The 19,933-nt window shown below is 40.6% G+C and overlaps 1 protein-coding gene across 2 annotated transcripts in view; it reads left to right on the top strand.

Annotated features, from left to right (window-relative positions):
• SPG11 (SPG11 vesicle trafficking associated, spatacsin) overlaps window positions 1-19,933 on the top strand; it is a 38,096-nt gene that overhangs the window by 16,906 nt on the left and 1,257 nt on the right. Inside the window, exons 20-39 of one of the 2 annotated variants that reach the window (XM_075764434.1) lie at window positions 45-111; window positions 565-730; window positions 1,872-2,077; window positions 2,862-2,970; window positions 3,408-3,567; window positions 4,930-5,022; window positions 5,223-5,423; window positions 5,744-5,851; window positions 6,962-7,124; window positions 7,535-7,749; window positions 8,114-8,858; window positions 9,718-9,860; window positions 11,322-11,520; window positions 12,597-12,734; window positions 15,672-15,805; window positions 16,506-16,613; window positions 17,219-17,387; window positions 18,119-18,207; window positions 18,723-18,878; window positions 19,423-19,574. In XM_075764434.1, the coding sequence (XP_075620549.1) occupies window positions 45-111; window positions 565-730; window positions 1,872-2,077; window positions 2,862-2,970; window positions 3,408-3,567; window positions 4,930-5,022; window positions 5,223-5,423; window positions 5,744-5,851; window positions 6,962-7,124; window positions 7,535-7,749; window positions 8,114-8,858; window positions 9,718-9,860; window positions 11,322-11,520; window positions 12,597-12,734; window positions 15,672-15,805; window positions 16,506-16,613; window positions 17,219-17,387; window positions 18,119-18,207; window positions 18,723-18,878; window positions 19,423-19,574 (3,521 nt within the window). Of the gene's footprint in view, window positions 1-44; window positions 112-564; window positions 731-1,871; window positions 2,078-2,861; window positions 2,971-3,407; window positions 3,568-4,764; window positions 5,023-5,222; window positions 5,424-5,743; window positions 5,852-6,961; window positions 7,125-7,534; window positions 7,750-8,113; window positions 8,859-9,717; window positions 9,861-11,321; window positions 11,521-12,596; window positions 12,735-15,671; window positions 15,806-16,505; window positions 16,614-17,218; window positions 17,388-18,118; window positions 18,208-18,722; window positions 18,879-19,422; window positions 19,575-19,933 lie in introns of both variants that reach the window. The other variant, XM_075764433.1, reaches the window with a different exon arrangement.

Below are 19,933 nucleotides of genomic sequence, written 5' to 3' on the forward strand. Positions count from 1 at the left end.
AAAATCTTAAGCTGTCTCATTATATTTTGTTTCTGATCTTTCAGTCATTGGTGCCCTTTGATCCCACTAAATTATTTGGCTGGCAGTCAACAAATACTCTTGCTGTATCAGGTATGTTACTTTCAAGTTTGATATGCTTTTTTAGCCTGAGCACCTCTGATGAAATACCTTCCAGTGGAATGATTTGGCAAATAAACTTATTTTAAAAGGCCATTTCTTTTACAAAAAAACCCCAGTGTAATTTACTAAAATTTTGTTTTGAAACTAAACCCTAGGTAGATTACCTTTCTCCATTAAGCTCTTCACAGACAGAATTTTTTCTAAATGTGTTATGAGATAGAAAAGCAGTATTTTCTTTTAAAAGCAAGTTGAGGGCCTAAGAAGTGATCTAGAGTTCTGATTATACAATGAGAATTGAAATTTCAGTGGGGTTTGGGTATGCTGAGATTTGAATTAGAAGAGGAGAGGTATTTGATTGTCATCTCATGTTTTGTAGCTGAAAGCCATTTTCTATGATTAATTCAACTGTTTATCAGCTCATAATAATGGTGATATTCTTTCTAGATGCATCAAGTGACTTTCCTCATTTTTCATCCCCTGAACTGGTGAACAAATATGCTGTAATGGAACGATTGGATTTTTTGTACTATTTGCACCATGGACGTCCATCATTTGCTTTTGGTACATTTTTGGTCCAGCAGTTAGTAAAGAGCAAATCCCCCAAACAGTTGTAAGTCTTCTCAAAAATGACAGTCGCGTAGTTCTTTTGAAGTTATAATCTAGCACATGGAGTAACATTAATCCTCCCCAACAGCAAGCAAGTGGTGTGCACTGGCATCACTTGAAATTGTAGGTGTCCTAGGAGTCTGTTCAGTCTATCGAGTAGGCTGAAAATCAAATACCACCTAAAAGAAGGTGATCCTTATTTTGAATTACCTAAATAAAATCTACACAATGAAAGCAAGGAATGAAAAATGTTGCGGTCATATCAAACACAGGTAGGCTTTTCTTCTAGGGACCTGAACCTCTAGATCACTTTGTAGAAAAAAGATGCCCCTTTCCTTTGACATTTCCTAAGGATGACACGTCTTTAGTTCAATTAATGAGACAAATAATGTACTGGAGATTGAAGGAATTAAATTTTCGGGCTGAAGCTTCAAAATCATGTTCAAAAAGATATGGTCAAATTACACATCTCGCTTGAATATATTAAAATTTACTATTAAGTATATTCAAAATGAGTAGGAGTTACATCAGAAAAATCACTAGAATATCTTGTTTGTGTATGAGTCACTGTATGTTTCTTTTCATAATTTCTATACAAATCAGTCTCTCTTGTGTAAACAGCTGATTTGGGCAAAAAGGAAAACATTCCTTATTGTAGACTGAAGCACTGAATGGTTTAAAAGACAGTGAAGCATGCATAATTCTTCCCGTTAGTACTCTGGAAAACTGCGGCTAACCAGAGAACCAGCCACTGTAGAAGCCTTTAGGGTACCTTTTTCCCTTCCTGCAACCCGCAGATCTGTTTCAGGCCCTCGGTGCTGCAGTGCTAGGGTTGTAAACTGTGCAGTGGGACTTTTTGCACTAACACTCTGACAGGTGCTTTTTATTAATTACAGTATAAAATGCATTGGCTTTAGTTTTTTTTTAGTTTATGAAATGGCAGACTCTGTGCTTGTCGTGTGTGAGGCTTTATTCTCATTCCTACATTTTTTTATAAATATCGAACTGTTGGGTTGTAAATATCTTCATGCTAAGAAAGTCTGTGAGTTTAGTAAACCTTTTAGGTACTTGTTTACATGGGGAATATTAGTGTTTGAAAATTAGTTAACAATCATATGTGTTAACTGGTGTTCTTTTTGTTTCAGGATTCAGCAAGCAGGAAATGAAGCCTATGTTTTAGCTCTTTCCTTCTTCAGCGTCCCTTCAGTAGGAGCAGCCTGTGTGTGCTTTCTAGAATTGCTTGGTCTCGACAGCCTCAAACTCAGGGTCGATATTAAAGTCGCAAACATAATTTTCAGTTACAGAACTAGAAATGAAGAATCTCAGCACAATCAAATAAGAGAATCTTTGGGTAAGAGTGTCTTTTGTTTGTTTTAAAATAGGGTACTACGTATTTATTGGGAAAAGAAGCAGAGATGGATTGGAAGATGGTGCCTGACATCTCAGGAATGCAGTAAAAACATCCTGTCCTTGGAAGAGCTAAGAATTCTGCTCTTCTTTTATTCCTGCTCCTTACTAGTTTTGAAGGTGCATTTTGAACCTGGCATATCAAATAAGGCAGGAAGACTGTAACATGACATGCAGCCAGAATTGCAGGGAAATCTAATAGACACTGTCGAGCAGCTGCCCAAAGCTCAGTGTAATATTTAGAAAGGTTCAGCCTAATGTTGTAACGATATAACTAGAGGATTAAACAAAGGGACATTACCAAATCTCTTTTCTCTTTTGTAGTTGAAAATTGTCTTACAGCTGCAGTGAAATCAGGTGTTCAAAGCTGTAAGGAAATCAAATTTCTCCTAGGAATAACTTAATAGAAAGTTGAGTTTCTAACTATGGGTCCACAACTAGGAAACTACGGGCATTTATTTATATCTTACTAATCATTCTAAAAATGCATATATTATTTAAATCTATAGGTAGAGCTTTTTCTTTAAAAAAAAAGGTTTTGTGATTTGAAAGTTGAAATTCTTTTTCAAAAATCATGTAACCATATTGGTGCCAGACTCGGCATAGATATTGAAACATTTGCATTAACAGGATTTGTTTTGCTTATTGATTCTGGTTCTTTTGAAAATACTACCCTTGCTCTAATCCCAAATAGCATCTCCGAAATAGTAATACGTTCTTTTAAACAGTTAAAAAGTTAACAAAATTGGCTGATGGTGATAAAGCAGCAGCAGCAGAAGTTCTTATCTCCTTAGAAGAAGCCTTTTGGGATGCAGTTGAGCATCAAGGAATAAAGAAGTGAGTAAAACATGATTTAAAGATTTATGCTGGCAAATTGAGATTGAGCACTGAATTTTACCATTTGCAGTAAACTGAACAACATTTGAGTTTAGAATATAGTCTTGGTATTTCAAATAGCAGAGGTAATAGATGCGTATTGGCAAGAATAAGGCAGTGCAGACTCACTATTCCACAGAGTTCTTGCAGCGCACTTAGCAGTGAAGATTATTGACTTCTTTTCAAAGCCCCCGTTGTCAAGATAGGTGGGTGTACCTGCCTGCGTGGGTGGGAACGTCCACGGGCGTGGAATGTGACCTCACCTGTAGTGAAGTCAGTGGAAGTGCTGGTGTTGCCGTTTGCAGGCAGTGGATCTCTGGCCACATGATGAGTTTATGCATTAACATCTGGTATAAATACCAGTTTGTTACAGCTGAAGCTCTTGAAATTCCATGCAGGACGTCTAGTGACTCTAGAAGGCAGTGGTCTTTGGTAATGCAGTTCTGTAAACTCCATAAACTTGGACTGAGTACATCTTACCTGAAGGAATGTGCCAAATCCAACGACTGGCTGCAGTTCATCATCCAAACCCAGCTGTACAGCTACCAGCCAGATGAGGTAAGCTATCTGTGTATCTGTGTATGGTTTTAAGTGAAGATGGATCTTAGCAAGAATGTGCTTTGTCCGTGATGTTCAAAAAAAAAAAAGAAGGAAAAAATAGATTCTTTTAACAAGAGAATATCACATTGTGGAGACAACATAAAATTGAAGCCTCATCAGTTTCCAGGGAGTTAGAAGTGGTCTCAGACTGCTCGATATGCTCTGATTATGATAGCGCTTCTCATACAACTGGATTTCCCAACTTTTCTACTTTCTTTCCCTGCTGGTATGTGGAAAGCTAACAGAGACAAAGGAAATTGACTCCAGAGGAAGCTGACTGTTCAGCAGATAGAGTAATACGCTTCTCAGAGCATGAAAACCAACTGTTAAAGAAGATGAGGAAAAAAAATTCGCTGTTTGAAAAATCTTACGGGTTGTTATTTATCAGTAGTGGAGAAAACAGTTTTCAGAGAGGAGTGATTTGAGTGTCTCTTTGAAGTGAATTGGACACAAAAGTATTTGTCAAGAAGGGACTTAGTTTTCATTTTAAATTTAGTTAATATTATGACATACTGTTTGTAAGTTTAATTTGGTTTTTAAAATCATTTAGTTACTGAGGGTTTTTAATTGAATGGTTACCATATGTTCAGTGTAAGTTTTAATAAAGCCACTCATCTTTCCTTTCAAAACTTAAATCAATTTTTGTGTAAAGACACTTAAACTTTTGAGAATGTAAATCTTCCATTTTTAATTTTGTATGAAATTTAAAAATTAATAAAATATTACCAATATGTAAGAATTAAAAGCAATTTGGGAAAAGTAATGTGAATAAGCTAACTGGAAAATTCCAGACCTAGGATTTTAACTTGGATCTCTTCATTGTTTTCTTGAAATGAAAAATATGTAATTACACAACAGCAACTAACTAGATGCTTTTCATGATATGCTGGTAGCAGTACGAGAGATATGCCAAAAATGAGTGTCTCTAAGAGGCATTTTAGCTTCATGTTAAAGGATGAGCCTCAATGTTTTATTAGAATAATTCAAACCTACAGAACACTTTTTCTTCTCTAGGTCTCCAAAAACATTCTAAAAAATCAAATTTGAAGAATGTTTCATTTGTCTTTTCTGTGTATTTATATGCTCCAGTCCTTCTTCCCCCTCGTTCTCATTGGATCTCAGTCTGTATAGATGCTTTTGGTTCTGTTTCCCTAGGTGGTTTCTATCCTTCAAGATTTCTCTCCTGTTTTACAAGATCACTTGATGTTGGCATTGGAGAAGTTGCCATTGTTGTGTCCTGCTGCAGGGAGTCCTGCAAACAGTGCTGCCAGCATGTGCAAGAGCAAATATGCAGATAGTCTCTTTCAAATCCTTTTTCAGTGCCAGGGGAACTCCAACCCTTCATCTTACCTTTTGACTGAAGGATTGAGAGAGCACGCTCCCATTCTGAGTGTTTTAGCAGCATGTTTCCAAGTGAGTATTGACAAAGTTATTTATCTTGTGGAGGAATAAGTAACTATGTTAAATGGTAGATATGTAGGTTGCATTCATCAAGGTTTTTTCTCCTTTTTTTTAGTAATTGTGAATAGTATGACACATTTGGCCAAGTGATACATAATGAGGTGATGTTTGTCTCTGGTTATTATAAAACCATCATTTTTGTCGTTTGATAGGATGCAAACATTATTCATTGTCTCTGTGTTTGGATAATTACTACTGTGGATGATATTACCAGAGCTGAAGCAACAAACCATATTCAGAGCTCAGCAGAAAATCACGAGTGGGATCTTCATGACCTGTCGGTTATCTGGAAAGTCTTTTTAAGAAAGCAAAAAAGTAAAACACTTCTAAATGGCTTCCAGCTCTTTTTAAAGGTAAGGTAATGTCTTTGTAGTGTAATGTCTTTATACTTGAGTGTATCTCAGATTGTCTTGGAGAGGAGATGGCTAGATTCCTCCTCTGTCTTGCTAGTTGTGGCCTGGATAACCTGGGTGTAATCCTCTGAAAATCCTGGATCCAAGAAAGTCTTTGAATGGAAGTCCTTCCAACTGTTACAAATTTGCAGATCATATATTAGCCTTGCATGCAGTTTTAATAAATGAGAACTTTATTGTTCTGATACTGAGAAAGACAAATTCTACATTTATTGAAGCATTTTTAGGAAAGAATTATAACCTATTTTTGTGTCTTAAAGGATTCCCCTTTACTGTATATACTGGAGATGTATGAACTATGTATGAACTGTAAAAAATACAATGAAGCTAAAACCAAACTGGACAAGTTTCAAGAAAGTCTCACAAAAGTAAGCAAATTCATTTTCTCTAAATGTCATTGCCTAGGTCTTCCCTTCTTAGAATGTGATCAGCATGTAATGTCATATATGAAAATACTGAAAAAAGGCTATGCTTAGAATGACCTAGGAGCTGATTTGTGAAGCAGTAGGTTTCAGTAGATTCTTTTTATTGCTGGCAGTTGATGGAAAAATGTTTTTGACAATCCAGAACCCACAATGCAGCTTTCTAAATCATTTTGGTTTAAGTTGATATGGGCAGATTGAAATAGAATGTCATCCTTGTGTGAGCAGTTTACTCTTTGAAGGTTGGCATTGACTCAAGTAGGACCACTGTTCGTAAATTGAATTATTTGTGGTGAGTAAGTGTGGGATATTCTCTATTTTCTACTGACCAGGGCTGATAAAGCAGTGACTTACAGGGAATATCTGTTTAAGACAGACAACTTTTTTGAATATGTTTCAAAGTTTCTGCAAGTGTCTGTGATATTGCTTTAGTTTTGGTAGTTGTGTAGACTTCTCTTTGAAAACGACTCAGTGAACTGAATTACTTCGATTAAAACACTGATGTAGCAGTTGGTTTTAAGAGGACTAAAGTGTTTTCATGCAGTGTTCCTTGTTTGTCACATATAGATATTTTTACAAATTATTTCAATTCCTTCCATCACAATTTTCTAGTTCCCTGAACATCTTGGTAACTGAGATTCCCTGTCATTAGTGTTTTCCTTCCTGCAATTCAAGCCAAGGCTAGATCAGTTTCCCTTCCCTATGTGCCACTCACATAGTGGATATGCTTATCAAGTATACAGCTGTATGACAAGAGCTATTCATCTAGCAATTTATTTTATCCATCTGTTTCTGATCCTTCTCGCATCTTTTATCTCTTCCATGATTATCAGGAGTAGTAGATGGTCACCCTGTCATAAAATTTACTACTCTCAGATCAAAGTCAAACATACATCAGTGATGGATCAGTGCCCCCTTGGGAAGGGCACTTAATATTTTCTTAAAGAAGGAGGTAGATCTGGTACACCTTCCATTTCTACTGCGATTCCCACCAAAATGCAGAATATATTTGCAAAAAACAAAAAACCCAACACATGAAAATCTTTATCTACACAGCTTAAAACTGAAGAAGAAGCAGCAGCCTCAGAATTACCTGTGCCATGGTTGGAATCACAAGCATTGTTCCTTCTGGAATTGATGATGCAGCAATGTAGAACAGAATATGAATTAGGAAAACTCTTACAGCTGTTTTCTGCAGCAGATAACCTTCTACTCGATGGTAAATACAGCTTCCTCTGTTAAATGATATTACTGCTTTAAACTAAAGGCCACATCCAATGTTTTTGGAGTGACCGAAAATGTTTACTTTAAGTGTGTTCATACTGGTTTATTTTTGTATAAGAATTTATATAACCGGACTTGGTCCTTATGGTGAATTGCAGTGGTGAAAATGTAACTGTGTGTAAGTCATTTTGGGAGAATGATTATGTGCAGGCATTGATGAGGAGTGCACAGATTATCTACAGAAGTATTTTAGTTATGGATTTAGAGCTCATTTTCAGTCCCATGAAAGCTTTAGTGTAAAATCTGTGCTCCTTCTCTGGCAGGGTTGCATGCTGAAGTAAGTAGCAGAATTTCCTCAGGTTTAAAACCCAGCTGCCTTTAATTGTTTATACTCTTTTAAAACAGGCCCTTACGTGAAGAAACTGTGTGCACTCAGTGAGACCCTGAAGGATTCCTCCATATCAATTAATCGCTCCATCCTAACCAGTTACAACATGGAGACATTTCAGAGCGAGTGCAGATCAATTCTGGAGCAGCTGCAGGAGAAAGGAATGTTCTCCCTGGCTCGGGAGGTAGCAGCACTAGCAGAATTGCCTGTGGACAATGTAGTTACCCAAGAGGTACAGTACAGTTAAATAACAATATTCACCTCTTAATACTCCTATTGCTGGCAGTATGAGAATGGTACTTCTCAGTCTTCCTGAAACACAATTTTTTCTTTAAATCACTTTTTATTTTAATTACAAGTACACTAAACAAGTTGACTGTCAGCGCTGAGCTGAAAAGAACAGTGTGGCTTTTCTTATTCTCTTACTGTTTTTACTTGCTATACAATCAGTTTTATTTGGTGAGAAAAATTGATGGATTTGTTGCATATTGGGACACTTAATCTAAATTCAGTTTTCCAGTATGGCCCACTGGCCATCCAGTGGGATTTTTCTTTTCTGGAAAGATAGTTGTTTAAAACCTCTGTGAATTTTGCAGGTTCTAAGAGATCTACATCGTTTAAGAGACATCGGACAGTGGCATCAACACCAGACAAGAATTGAATTCTGGAAAAAATGTAATGACAACTTCATGAAAAATTCAATCTCCAGCAAAGCTGCATCCGATTTTTTTTTTAATCAGGCAAACACAGCGTTTGACTCTTCAGCTCATGAGAAGATAAACAGCATTATGGAGAGACATTTGTTGCTTACCCTAGCTGGCCATTGGCTAGCCAAGAATGACTCGGTGTCACTGGACAAATTAGGAGAAATAGAGAAGCAGATCTGGATTTGTCGCATCGCACAGCAAACGTTATCTACAGATGAGGGGTCAGGCAAGACAAGATTTTCCTCCCATGCTGTAGTGAACAGGGATCTTACCTTTGATAACTTAGCTAAGGAGTTTTCTTTTTCAAAGCTACCTGCTCTGAACACACCACAGTACTTAAAACTGGAGGGTCTTGCAATCAGAGAGTCTCCACAGACCTTGACTAATGATGAGGAGGAATCACTCAAGTTTTTGATTGGATGCCTTCTTGATGAAGGAAGCGTGCATGAAGCCAGCCGCGTGTGTCAGTATTTCCGTTTCTACAACAGAGATGTTTCACTGGTATTGCATTGCAGGGCTCTGGCCTCAGGGGACACTGATCTAGACAAATTACACACAGATATTCAGACTCTCCTTGGAGCAAGAGAGAAGAGATCTGAAAGCAGTACATCTCAGCAAAGCAGAGCCCCGAGCAGTAAGTAACACTAACCGATTCGGCCACTTGGCAGGTAATACCATTGTTGGGGTTCCCCTGGATTCCTCCTCTGTTGTTGCCGTGTTAATTTCCCCCAAAACTTCTGCAGGAAATAAGGTCTGCATGACAGCGGGTTGTCTCCTTGGTTCATTAATCCTCTAGTGAAAGGAATTTGAAGCCTTGTAGTGCATTGCTTGTTTGTGCTTCAGGCAGGATGGTTCTGTATACAGCTTCGATAGTCTCTTAACCGTTCATTTTTTTTATAGTTCACAACTGTTCCAGTGAAGTAACACTGAACTTCATCCACGTTCCTGCTTTTGGAATACACACTCTAGTAAATCTTTAATGTCTTTCTGGAGCTGAAACGTGGAAAGGCTTTAATTAGTATATTTCTCTGAATTCTTTGTACACTATAAGAGTTTAGGTTCTTATTAATAGCAAGGCTAAGGCTGACAATGTTTATATATAAAGTACTCTGTGCATATTTATGAAGTCTGAATGAGAAAGCTGTCAGCTGGAATGTTACTTTCTAATACTAGCATATATAAAGCTTAATAGGAATAGAAAAGAATAAATGAAGCCTAAGCCATCAGAAAGACCCTTATGCTCTCTTACAATTAGGAATTTTACATCTGAGATATTATTGTGGATATTTTGGCTCATTTGTGTTCTGTCATATTGTTTGTACCCTAATAAATAAATAAATAAATAAAATTATCACAGGTATCAAGAGTTCAGTTTTCAAAGACAGAAAGTAGTATGTATTTGCTACAGATTTCTGGAGTGTTGCTCCAAGTATAGGGCTTGTTGGTGATATCTGTCTTTATGAGAAAGGAACTTACAGTATTTTTGTTTCCAGCATCAAGCTTAGAAGACTGGACACACATTGGGGCTCCATCTCCAGATGATCAGGTTGTTGTCAGTCTGAAGGCTCTCATAGATGAATGTGTCCATGGGAGAAACTACTGCAGACAGGTTCTCTGTCTGTATGAACTTTCTAAGGTGTGTGTCTAGTAACATTACTGAATGTTTTGTATCAAGCTGTGCTGCGGAGGTTTGTGGAGAAAAGGATAAAGAGTGGTGAAATTGCTCATCGGGTGCCTGAACCCAGCTTCAGAGGGTGAAATTACCAAGCCTCTGTGTGGAAAAATGGCCAGATGCTTCCTAGGCGTGAAGTGTTGACATGCACTCAGCTCCTAGACTCCCCAGGCCCCTACCTCTGACTCCACTAAGCCAGATTTCAGCCTGTGTCCCTTTGATGTGCCCTTTTTATAATCTTTCAAGCATGTGCTGTTCATCTAGCACTTTGCTTTAGACCTTTGTTGTGGGATGCCTTCATAATCACCACCAACCCAGAAGTAGACAAAGAGATAGCAGCTGCCTTAGAAGTTTAGGCACAGAAGTGCTCTGCAGGCTCCACACAGTAGCAGCTCTGTACGCAGAGGCTGCTCAGAGGAGTGGCTAATAACTTCCAAGTGGTTTGACCCAGACACTGATAGGAGAAGTAGCAGATTGCTGTTTGCTGCCTCTCTGCTCCTTGACCTTCATGACTGCCAGCAGCCCACCTCTGCTCCTTCTCCAGAGGCTGCTGCTCAACACTTCTTTCAGGGTACAGAACCCCCTTCCATAGTATTTGGTCCGTATTTTTGGAACGGAGCATTATTTTTTTCTGAATAAAAATAGCAGTGTGTGTGCTGAATATATTAGTATCGTCTTTATCATAGAGGTTCTTAGATTTTCCTACAGAATTTTTCATGCCTCGAATGTTCAGAGTGAGTGCTTTAGGTTTGAACGACTCAGGAGTAGTCATATGACTGGCTTGTTCCTTTTATACCATCCGTCTGCTTCTTGCCTGAAGCTGGATGTCCATACTTTTGAATTAAGAGGTGATCATTGTGTTCATGAGGTACATTTGCCAATTAATAGGTAAAATTTTAAAGTTGTAATATGTTACAGCAGAGTATTTACAGAGCCTCACTAACTCCTCTTCCAAACGTAGCAAATGTTGAAACTAGTATATCTTTTTCACTGAGAGTTTGTAGTATGTAGAGAAGAGGAGAAGGAACTTCATAAGTAAAACTTATGCAATAAACCACAATTCTTCATTTGGGAAGAAATATTTCTGTCTTTCTTTTAAGTATTGTAAGTGTTAAGGTTTATATTCAGTTCAGGAAAGTGTCTCTGTCCATGGCGACAGCTCTGTGATACTCCAAATACAAAGTACTCACCTCCCATCCTGGTCTGGAGAACATTAATGCTGAAGATATACAGTTGAAGGCACTGTTAACTAATAGGAGGACAGATTATGGGTGCATTTTTTGAAACGGAGTTTTGTCTGCTTTTCCAGCACTCCCCTCTTGCATCAGCTCACCATTAAGAAGATGTACTACAAGTCAATATATATGTTCTGGACTGGAATTTTTGCTGTGTAGAATCTCCTAAGCGTGTGTGTGTGTTTCTTAGGAATTGAACTGCTCCTACAGCGAAATGTCAGCCCACGACCCGGAAAAAGTGCTTCGAGCAATTCTGTCGTCCCGTCAGCTGGACAGGTGCAGGAAAGCTCAGGCATTCATCACCACACAGGGGCTCCAGCCTGAAACTGTGGCAGAGCTAGTGGCTGAAGAAATCACGCAGGAATTATTGGCATCTTCAGAAGGGAAAGGTAGTAAAGAGGCTTGATCTTGTATTTTAGCATTTTTGGTTTGTAAGTGGGGTATGTGTGTATCTGAAAAACAGTCCTGGCGCTCAAGATATTTGAGTGCTGATTATAGCCAGTAATGTTTGGACAGCTCTTGGGTAAGGTTTGTAACCTTATATACCTTATATAAGGTTTTATACAAATGTTTATTTTTAGTTATTTTTGTGTCCAGTGGGGTTTATTTTTTCTGGATGTAAATTTAATAGTTTTCAAAAAAAAAGGGTTGTTTGAGGGTTTTAATTGTGATCTTTGCAGCCCCCCATCATCTGACTTGGAAAGACTCATGTTAATTTCTTGGTGAAAAGCATGGCCAAAAGATTTTCCCCTTTTTTTGACTTTGTGAAATGAGGCATGCTCCTCAAAACAGCAGGCATTTATCTGGGGGGACTTTTCTATTTGAGTCACTTCCTCTTTGCCACAGCACTAACAACAAAGTTCCACGAGAAGCAGTGAGCCATCGGATGGAGATTCGTGAGACTCCTCTGCTCCTGCTGTCTCCCACCCTGCTCCCCCTCAGTCCCGCTGCTCCCCCTCAGTCCCGCTGCTCCCCTTGCGCCAGCTCACCTGGTTAGCTCAGATGATTTGGTGCACCTCCTTCAGAAGACTCAACTTACGAACGCAGCAGAAAACAAATCCACAAAAGAAAGAGTTTTCTGTTGAGTTCATGAGTTGAAGTGGTTCATGGAAGAGTATGAATCAGAGCTGCTGCAAGGGGCGGGTTAGAATTGTGTTGTGTAAGGAAGAGGAAAATGTTCTTTTTTCACCAGCAGCAGCCTACTGGATTTGTGAAATTATAGGTGTAATTACAGTAGCAATATGGTTGGTTCAGTAGGATTTCATTGGATTCAACTGGCAAAGAAGTAGGATCTGATTCTTCAGTTTAAGCAGTAACATCAAAAGTGTCCTTAGAATTGTACTTCCAAGTCCTAAGTCAGTCTGGATGAAGTTATATTGGTTTGTTTGGGTTTTTTTCTATCAACATCGCTCATCTCTCCTGAACCATTAGCACTTATGACATAACTCTCTCTCTGTGGACACAGGACAGAAACAGGTTTTGAACCCTGCAGCTGACAGCCAGGCATTCCTACAGCTTGCTAAGCTGTGCCAGGATCATACATTGGTTGGCATGAAGTTACTGGGTAGAATTTCCTCCGTTCCACATGGGGAACTGTCATGCAGTAAGTAAACGGCAAATAATACATGATGTAACTAGTGCATTACTAACCATGGCATTACTTGGTTTAAAATCACGTCACAGAGAATAAAAGCAGTGCTGGTGGAAGCATTAAGAGATCTGAGTATATGCCCAGTAAATAAGCATGTTGCTTAAGTGTTGCATCAGTTTACTTTCAAACAGAATACAGATGTTTTTGTGCCAACAGCTGGGAAATGCAGTCAGTTAGCTCCCTGAACTTGTGTAGGTAAATGTTACAGAAGGAGGGTATTGTGACTTTCTTTGTATTAATCACAAGTAGAAATTGCTTGCTTTATCCATTTGGTAAACTAACTTTGTAGATCTTTTGTTACTAAAGTCCTTTTCGTACTTTGCAGCTTTATGTATCATATATATAACCAGCAGTGGGAAAACAAGATCTTCTACTTATTTATTTAGACTGTTTTTAGAAAAGATTTATTACAGACAGTTCATCTCTGAGGAAAATGAATGAGGGTAAGATTTTAGGGTAAGTTGTCTCGTGACTATTAACGTGGGCAGAAATTCCAACGCTATTTTGTGCAGAGTGGTGAGGAAAGAGCATCTTCTAGAACAGGTTCTGCAGAAGCAAAAGCATGGCTGAAGTTAATGTTCATAGAATCATAGAATATTTAAGGTTGGAAAACACCTTTAAGATCATCAAGTCCAACCGTCAACCCAACACCACCGTGTCTACTAAACCATGTCCTCAAGTGCCACATCTACGTATTTTTCGAACACCTCCAGGGATGGTGACTCCACCACCTCTCTGGGCAGCCTGTTCCAATGCCTGACCACTCTTTTGGTGAAGAAATTTTTCCTGATATCCAATCTAAATCTCCCCTGGTGCAACTTGAGACCATTTCCTCTTGTCCTTGCGCTAGTTACTTGGGAGAAGAGACCGACACCCACCTCACTACAACCTCCTTTGAGGCAGTTGTAGAGAGCAATAAGGTCTGCCCTCAGCCTCCTCTTCTCCAGGCTAAACAACCCCAGTTCCCTCAGCTGCTCCTCATAAGACTTGTGTTCCGTTCCCTTGACCATCTTTGTTGCCCTTCTCTGGACACGCTTCCAGAACCTCAATGTCCTTCTTGTAGTGAGGGGCCCAAAACTGAACACAGTATTCGAGGTGTGGTCTCACCAGTGCTGAGTACAGACGGATGGTCACTGCCCTGGTCCTGCTGGCCACACTATTCCTGATACAAGTCAGGATGCTGTTGGCCTTCTTGGCCACCTGGGCACACTGACAGCTCATATTCAGCCAGTTGTTGACCAACATCCCCAGGTCCTTTTCCGCTGGGCAGCTTTCCAGCCACTCTGCTCCAAGCCTGTAGCGTTGCCTGGGGTTGTTGTGACTGAAGGGCAGGACCCGGCACTGAGCCGTGTTGAACCTCATACAGTTGGTCTCAGCCCATGGATCCAGCCTGTCCAGATCCCTCTGCAGAGCCTTCCTCCCCTCCTGCAGATCAGCTTGGTGTCATCTGCAAACTTACTGAGGGTGCACTCAATCCCCTCGTCCAGATCATTGATCAAAGTATTAAACAAGAGCGGCCCCAAGACTGAGCCCTGGGGAACACCGCTTGTGACCAGGTGCCAAGTGGATTTTACTCCCTTCACCACAACTCTGGGCTCGGCCTTCCAGCCAGTTTTTCACCCAGCGAAGAGTGCACCCATCTAAGCCATGAGCCGCCAGCTTCTCTAGCAGAATGCTGTGGGAGACAGTATTGGAGGCTTTACTAAAGCCCAGGTAGATAACATCCACAGCCTTTCCCTCATCCACTGGGCGGGTCACCTGGTCATAGAAGGAGATCAGGTTGGTCAGGCAGGACCTGCCTTTCAGGAACCCGTGCTGGCTGGGCCTGATCCCCGGGTTGTCCTGCACCTGCCTGGTGAGCGACTCAAGATGAACCGCTCCACAATCTTCCCCGGTACCGAGGTCAGGCTGACAGGCCTGTAGTTCCCTGGATAAAACTGTTGAAACTGTTCCATTAGAATCCAGCTGTAATACTGGAAATTTGGAAAACCTTTGTGAGAAATAAGTAATTAAAAATAGCATATTCCCTGTAGTCTTTATGTCCCTAACACATTTGTCCTGCTGTCAGATCTGAACTTGCCCCTTATTTTGTCTGGTTAGGTAATAGTATTTTCACGTATGGCCGACTAAAGGAAAAGACTCTGAGGAAACAGTGTTGGGAATTACCAAATGGTGCTGGAGAACTCTGTCTGTCTCTGAATGGAGTCTCTCCTAGAGTACATTTTTACAGGTAGAGGTATAATTGGTTTGTTCAAAATATGTTGTATAGGTTTATGACATTAACTGTGTTCTTTTTAAATATGTTGTGTACCAGTTGATGTAACACTACTACTTTTCTGAAGTGAGTTTCATGGTGCTGAGAGTCTGGGACTCCACCGTGTCAAGGTTGCTTTACAGAATTAGATCAGACCTTCCACAGAAAGTGGAATATGCTAAGATGTGCTGTTTTAACTCATTTATTTAGTGTATGGAATTTATAATGATTTTTCAAACCCAGATGTAAAACTTGTGGCCTTCCTTTTTCAGCCGCAGAGCTGATTGGTAATGGTGGGGTGCTGATGCGTTATTATACGTTTGTTAATCAGCTTTTGGTGGAGGAAGTTGGAGGTTTTGTGTGTGGAATAAAATAATGTTTCAGAAACTGATCCAAACCCCCCAGATTTTCCCACAGATTGAGAAGCCAGACTGGATGCACACTGTTATAGAAACAGTTACTTCTTAACATTGCATAGGACAGAACCATAACAGCTCAAGTGTCTAATCCAGTTCTGCTGTTTGTAACCGGAAAGGTTGTGTGTCCTCCACAGAGATGGCATCGCTTCTGGAGAGGCACAATAACGAACTTCCTCAGCTTATTAATGGAAATACCTGAGTTGTTCTATTCTTCAGTTACAGAATTGCTGATTTTGGCCCATAATTGCTTTAGTTTGACTTGCCACATGGAAGGAATCACCAGAGTCCTCCAAGCAGCACGGCTTCTCACGGACGAACATTTGGCACCTAATGAAGAGTACGGCCTCGTGGTACGTGTCTTTGACGCCACATGTGTTCATCCAGACACTGTGTGAAGGTTTCCGTGTCACGTTAGCCATAACTTTGCTCGTGAGCGGTGCACAGGCAGTTATGTAGGTGGGTGATGGAGCAGAGTCGAGTCTTTCACGTCCAGTTGACTGGTCTTGTCCTGCCTGTCCCTGGAAGCCAGAAGTGGGTGTTTGGTCCGATGTGCGCAGTGAGGATTTTTGTGGCTCTTAGAAGACTTCTCTGGAAAAATAGAGCTGGAGACAGCGGAATGGTGAGGTGGCAACAGTGTAGTAAATCAGAATGGGAATGTCGAAGTACTTCAACTACTGGTGAAATGTGACAATTCGTATTACCGGGCTGTCATGCATCTTTACATCCTGCCGTGAGGGGACTCCTGGAGTCCGAGACATGCCCAATATCCTGCTGGCATTGCTAAAAGGTTTGCTGCATATTTTTATTTCGTAAGTTTATGTCCTTTCACCTCACGGTAAAAAAGATGCAGTAGGTTGGTTTAAAAGTAAAACCTCCGTGGCACTAAGGGAACATCTGCCTGCCACGTGCTACTCGCTGTGCCGCGTCGCTGCGTCAGCTGGCATGGTACCCTGGCCTCACGCAGCCTTCTCCCCACTGCGGCACCGGCTGCTTTCAGAGAGGATTTTTCTGCTTTATTTGAGCTTTGTACTTACACCGTTATTTCCACAGGTTCGTCTTCTCACTGGGATTGGCAGATACAATGAAATGACCTACATATTTGAACTGCTGCATGAGAAACACTACTTTGAAGTGCTCATGAGAAAGAAATTAGACCCAGTAGGTGGAAGGGGATAAAGGGGAGAAAACTGTCAGAGGACTGTGAGGCTACATCAGAAACTGATGTTTACACAACAAGGTGGAATTATCTGGGGATTTTAATTACTGCAGCGTAGCAAGTGTTATTCAAGTTTCATAGTAATAACTTAATTCTGGGTTTTATTCTGGTTTTAGTTTAACAAGTTTGTTTTAATTAGTTCAGTGTTGCAACAAGAGCAGCATTGAAACTTCAAGCTTGGGAATATCACCTAGCATTTTCATGTCCTGCTTTGGTTTTACTTCCAGTTAATGTTGCATGGGTTTTTAAAAATCATAAATATTTAAGGTTTCTTCTAACATACATAAAGTCATAAACAAATGTCAGTTTTAACATTTGTCTGTAAATAAATAAATGCATAGGTGCTGGATTTTCTTACCTGCCATAATGTAGTTAAGCCCAAGTATAATATTGCCATTATGTTTTAAAATAGTATAGGGAAACCTCAAAGAGCGTAATCATCGCTCTTTGGGAAATCGTACCAGAACAGATTTGCTTGTGGGTACTAAAAATGTGAATAAAAATACAACTCTTCAAATCTTAATCCAATACTCCTTCATCTGACCAGAGCGGGACACTGAAGACAGCTCTGCTGGATTACATCAAGCGTTGTCGCCCAGGGGACAGTGAGAAGCACAACATGATAGCCCTTTGCTTCAGTATGTGCCGAGAAATCGGAGAGAATCACGAGGCTGCTGCTTGCATACAGCTAAAACTGATTGAATCTCAGCCATGGGGTGAGTGGAAACTCCAAAACCAGGACATACGAGCAGGTTTGTTTAAGAAGGAAGGCAGGATGGGTAGATGCCATCCTGGTGACAGCCATTAAACTCCCACTGTCTGGAAGGAGGGTCCTGTTTGCCAGGCTTGGGGTATTCCTGCACCTAACAGTTTATCTGGCCGCTCCAGTATTCTTCAAAGAGTTGAGATTTTTGACTCTTCCTGTAATGTTCCCTTCCTGTGGCACCAGGCATGGGAGGAGGTAAGGGCACACGCGTGTTTTCCTCACGTCAGTAAGATGCGACACGGGTTTTATGTTTGTGCAAGATGATTTGTTAACATCTAAACTGAGTGAGTTCTCTATGGCTGGGAGAATGCTGTGCAGCACACAGACCTCACTGCGGAGCAGGTAGCCAGCACCGGAACGACAACTAAACCAGAAGCTATGCCAACTGGTTTTCTGAATTCATCCGGTAGTAGTCAGTTCTTGTGTCTACCACAAAGGTATGATTTGGATTTCTTCCCAGTTCTTCAGTCACTTGACTAGGTGCCAGCAATAGCTTCAGTCCATTAACCAAACAGGCATCACTATTTCTTTGCACTTTTTAATATGAATTTTTTTTTTTTTTTTAGTCTTCTGTTGCTTTCTGAAACGCTACTAGGGACAGACTTGGTACCAGGAGGTATTTTTGTAACTTATGTTGTGACCTTTATAAATCACTGGTTATGCTTTTTTCCCCCATTTCAGAGGAGTCTCTTCAGGATGTTGCAAATTTAAAGAAACTGCTGATGAAAGCTCTGACTCTTTTTATTGATGCTGCAGAAAGTTATTCCAAGGTAAAATGAGATGGAATTGTGGGAGTTCTGTGCAGCATTGGGAGCACATAAGGGGTGAGCCGCACTTACTTGGGGAACAAACAGCTGCTCTGGGAACGGTGTGCAGAATCCTTCCCAGTAGAAGAGTAGCAAAGGCCCTTCTTGCTCTGGCAGCTCAGCAGTGCTCAGCAGTCTCAGGAACACTGTCATATCAAAGAGCACTATGCTGCTCCCGTTCGGGTTTTAACATCTAGGGCCGCAGTTGGGTTCCTCCGTTTTAGTGACCTTGAGCTTAACTAGCAAGACTAGAATAATATAAAGGATGTTTGAAAACTGGGGTGACGAAAGCAGTATTTGTGGTGAGGGAAGCTTCATTGAAAACTAATGGAATCTGATCGACGATAAAACTGCAGTCATGTAAAAGATGAAATACTAGACAACTCTGAAGTCCTTGTTGCTCTCAGGAATACGTATTACTTACTTGCCTCTGGAAACATGCTTCAGAAGCTTGCATTTGTCTTTGACTTGTTGAACAGGACTCCTGTGTCCGGCAGTCCCTGCGCTGCAGTCGGCTGACGAAGCTGATAACCCTCCAGCTGCATTTTCTCAACACGGGTCAGAGCACCATGCTGATCAACCTGAGCAGACAGAGCCTGGCGGACGCCATCATGTCCTTGCCTCGATTCTATCAGGTCAGCTTGGCTTCCTCATCTGTTTTTTTTTTTTCTGAAAATGATTGTTTTAAACAGCAGGTACTGAAGCACTCTGCTCCCGTGAGCATAATGCTCAGCTCTTCCATGTGGCCACCATGTCCCGTGACTATTAGCCCATCATATTGCTGCAGATCCTGGTGTGGGCTGATGCTTTTGGCAGGTCCTGCTGCCATCACACAGCCAGGACCGAGCGCCTCTCCTGTCGCCCTGAGTCTGCACTACAGCTATGAAATCTAACTACATTGGTGTCCATTGCTTTGTGAATTTGGAATTAAGAAAGAAAAGGGCTTTTTCAAGAGAACAACCCACCCCAACCCCTCCCCAACATCTTGTTAAGGAAAATCATTTGCAGTATTTTGTTAACCCTTGTATTTCTCTGTAACACCACTGCTCTCAAGACCAGCATCAAGAGACAGGCCAAACAGAAGACCTAGAATATTTAAAGTGTTCTAAGTATAGGAATGTTTCTGTGCAAGAACAAACTCTTCCTGCTGAGAAATTCCAGCATCTCTTCTCCCTGCAGGCAGCCATTGTGGCTGAGGCTTACGAGTTTGTTCCAGACTGGGCTGAAGTTCTGTATCAACAAGTGATCACCAAGGGAGACTTCACTTACTTCGAGGAATTTAAACAACAAAGACCACTGAAGCCTAGCATATTCGAGGAGATTGCTAAGAAGTAAGTAGTTGTATGGTCAAATTGGAACTTTCTTTTCCATGGACTACTTTAGAGGAGCAACTGCATGTTTAATAGCATGCAAGTCAGTACTGTTAAAGGCTTTTATGTGATAAAGTGTAGTATATAGGGACTTGAGGTCTGCATTCAGCTTAAGCATGTGGTGGAAATAACACTGGATCTGCCATTGTCATTGAGCTGGATAAATAAGGTGCCTTAGGGCTGGTCAGATCACATCTTTTTTAAAATGAATCGGAGCAAAATAACCAAGAGAATCCAGTGTTCATGTGGAGCACAACCTCTTTTTAAGAAATACAGTTCTTACAGTTCTGTAGCAAGATAGTCTTATAATCATTGTCTGG

The sequence above is a fragment of the Balearica regulorum genome, chromosome 12 (assembly GCF_011004875.1).
Source record: "Balearica regulorum gibbericeps isolate bBalReg1 chromosome 12, bBalReg1.pri, whole genome shotgun sequence".
Classification (NCBI taxonomy): Eukaryota; Metazoa; Chordata; class Aves; order Gruiformes; family Gruidae; genus Balearica; species Balearica regulorum.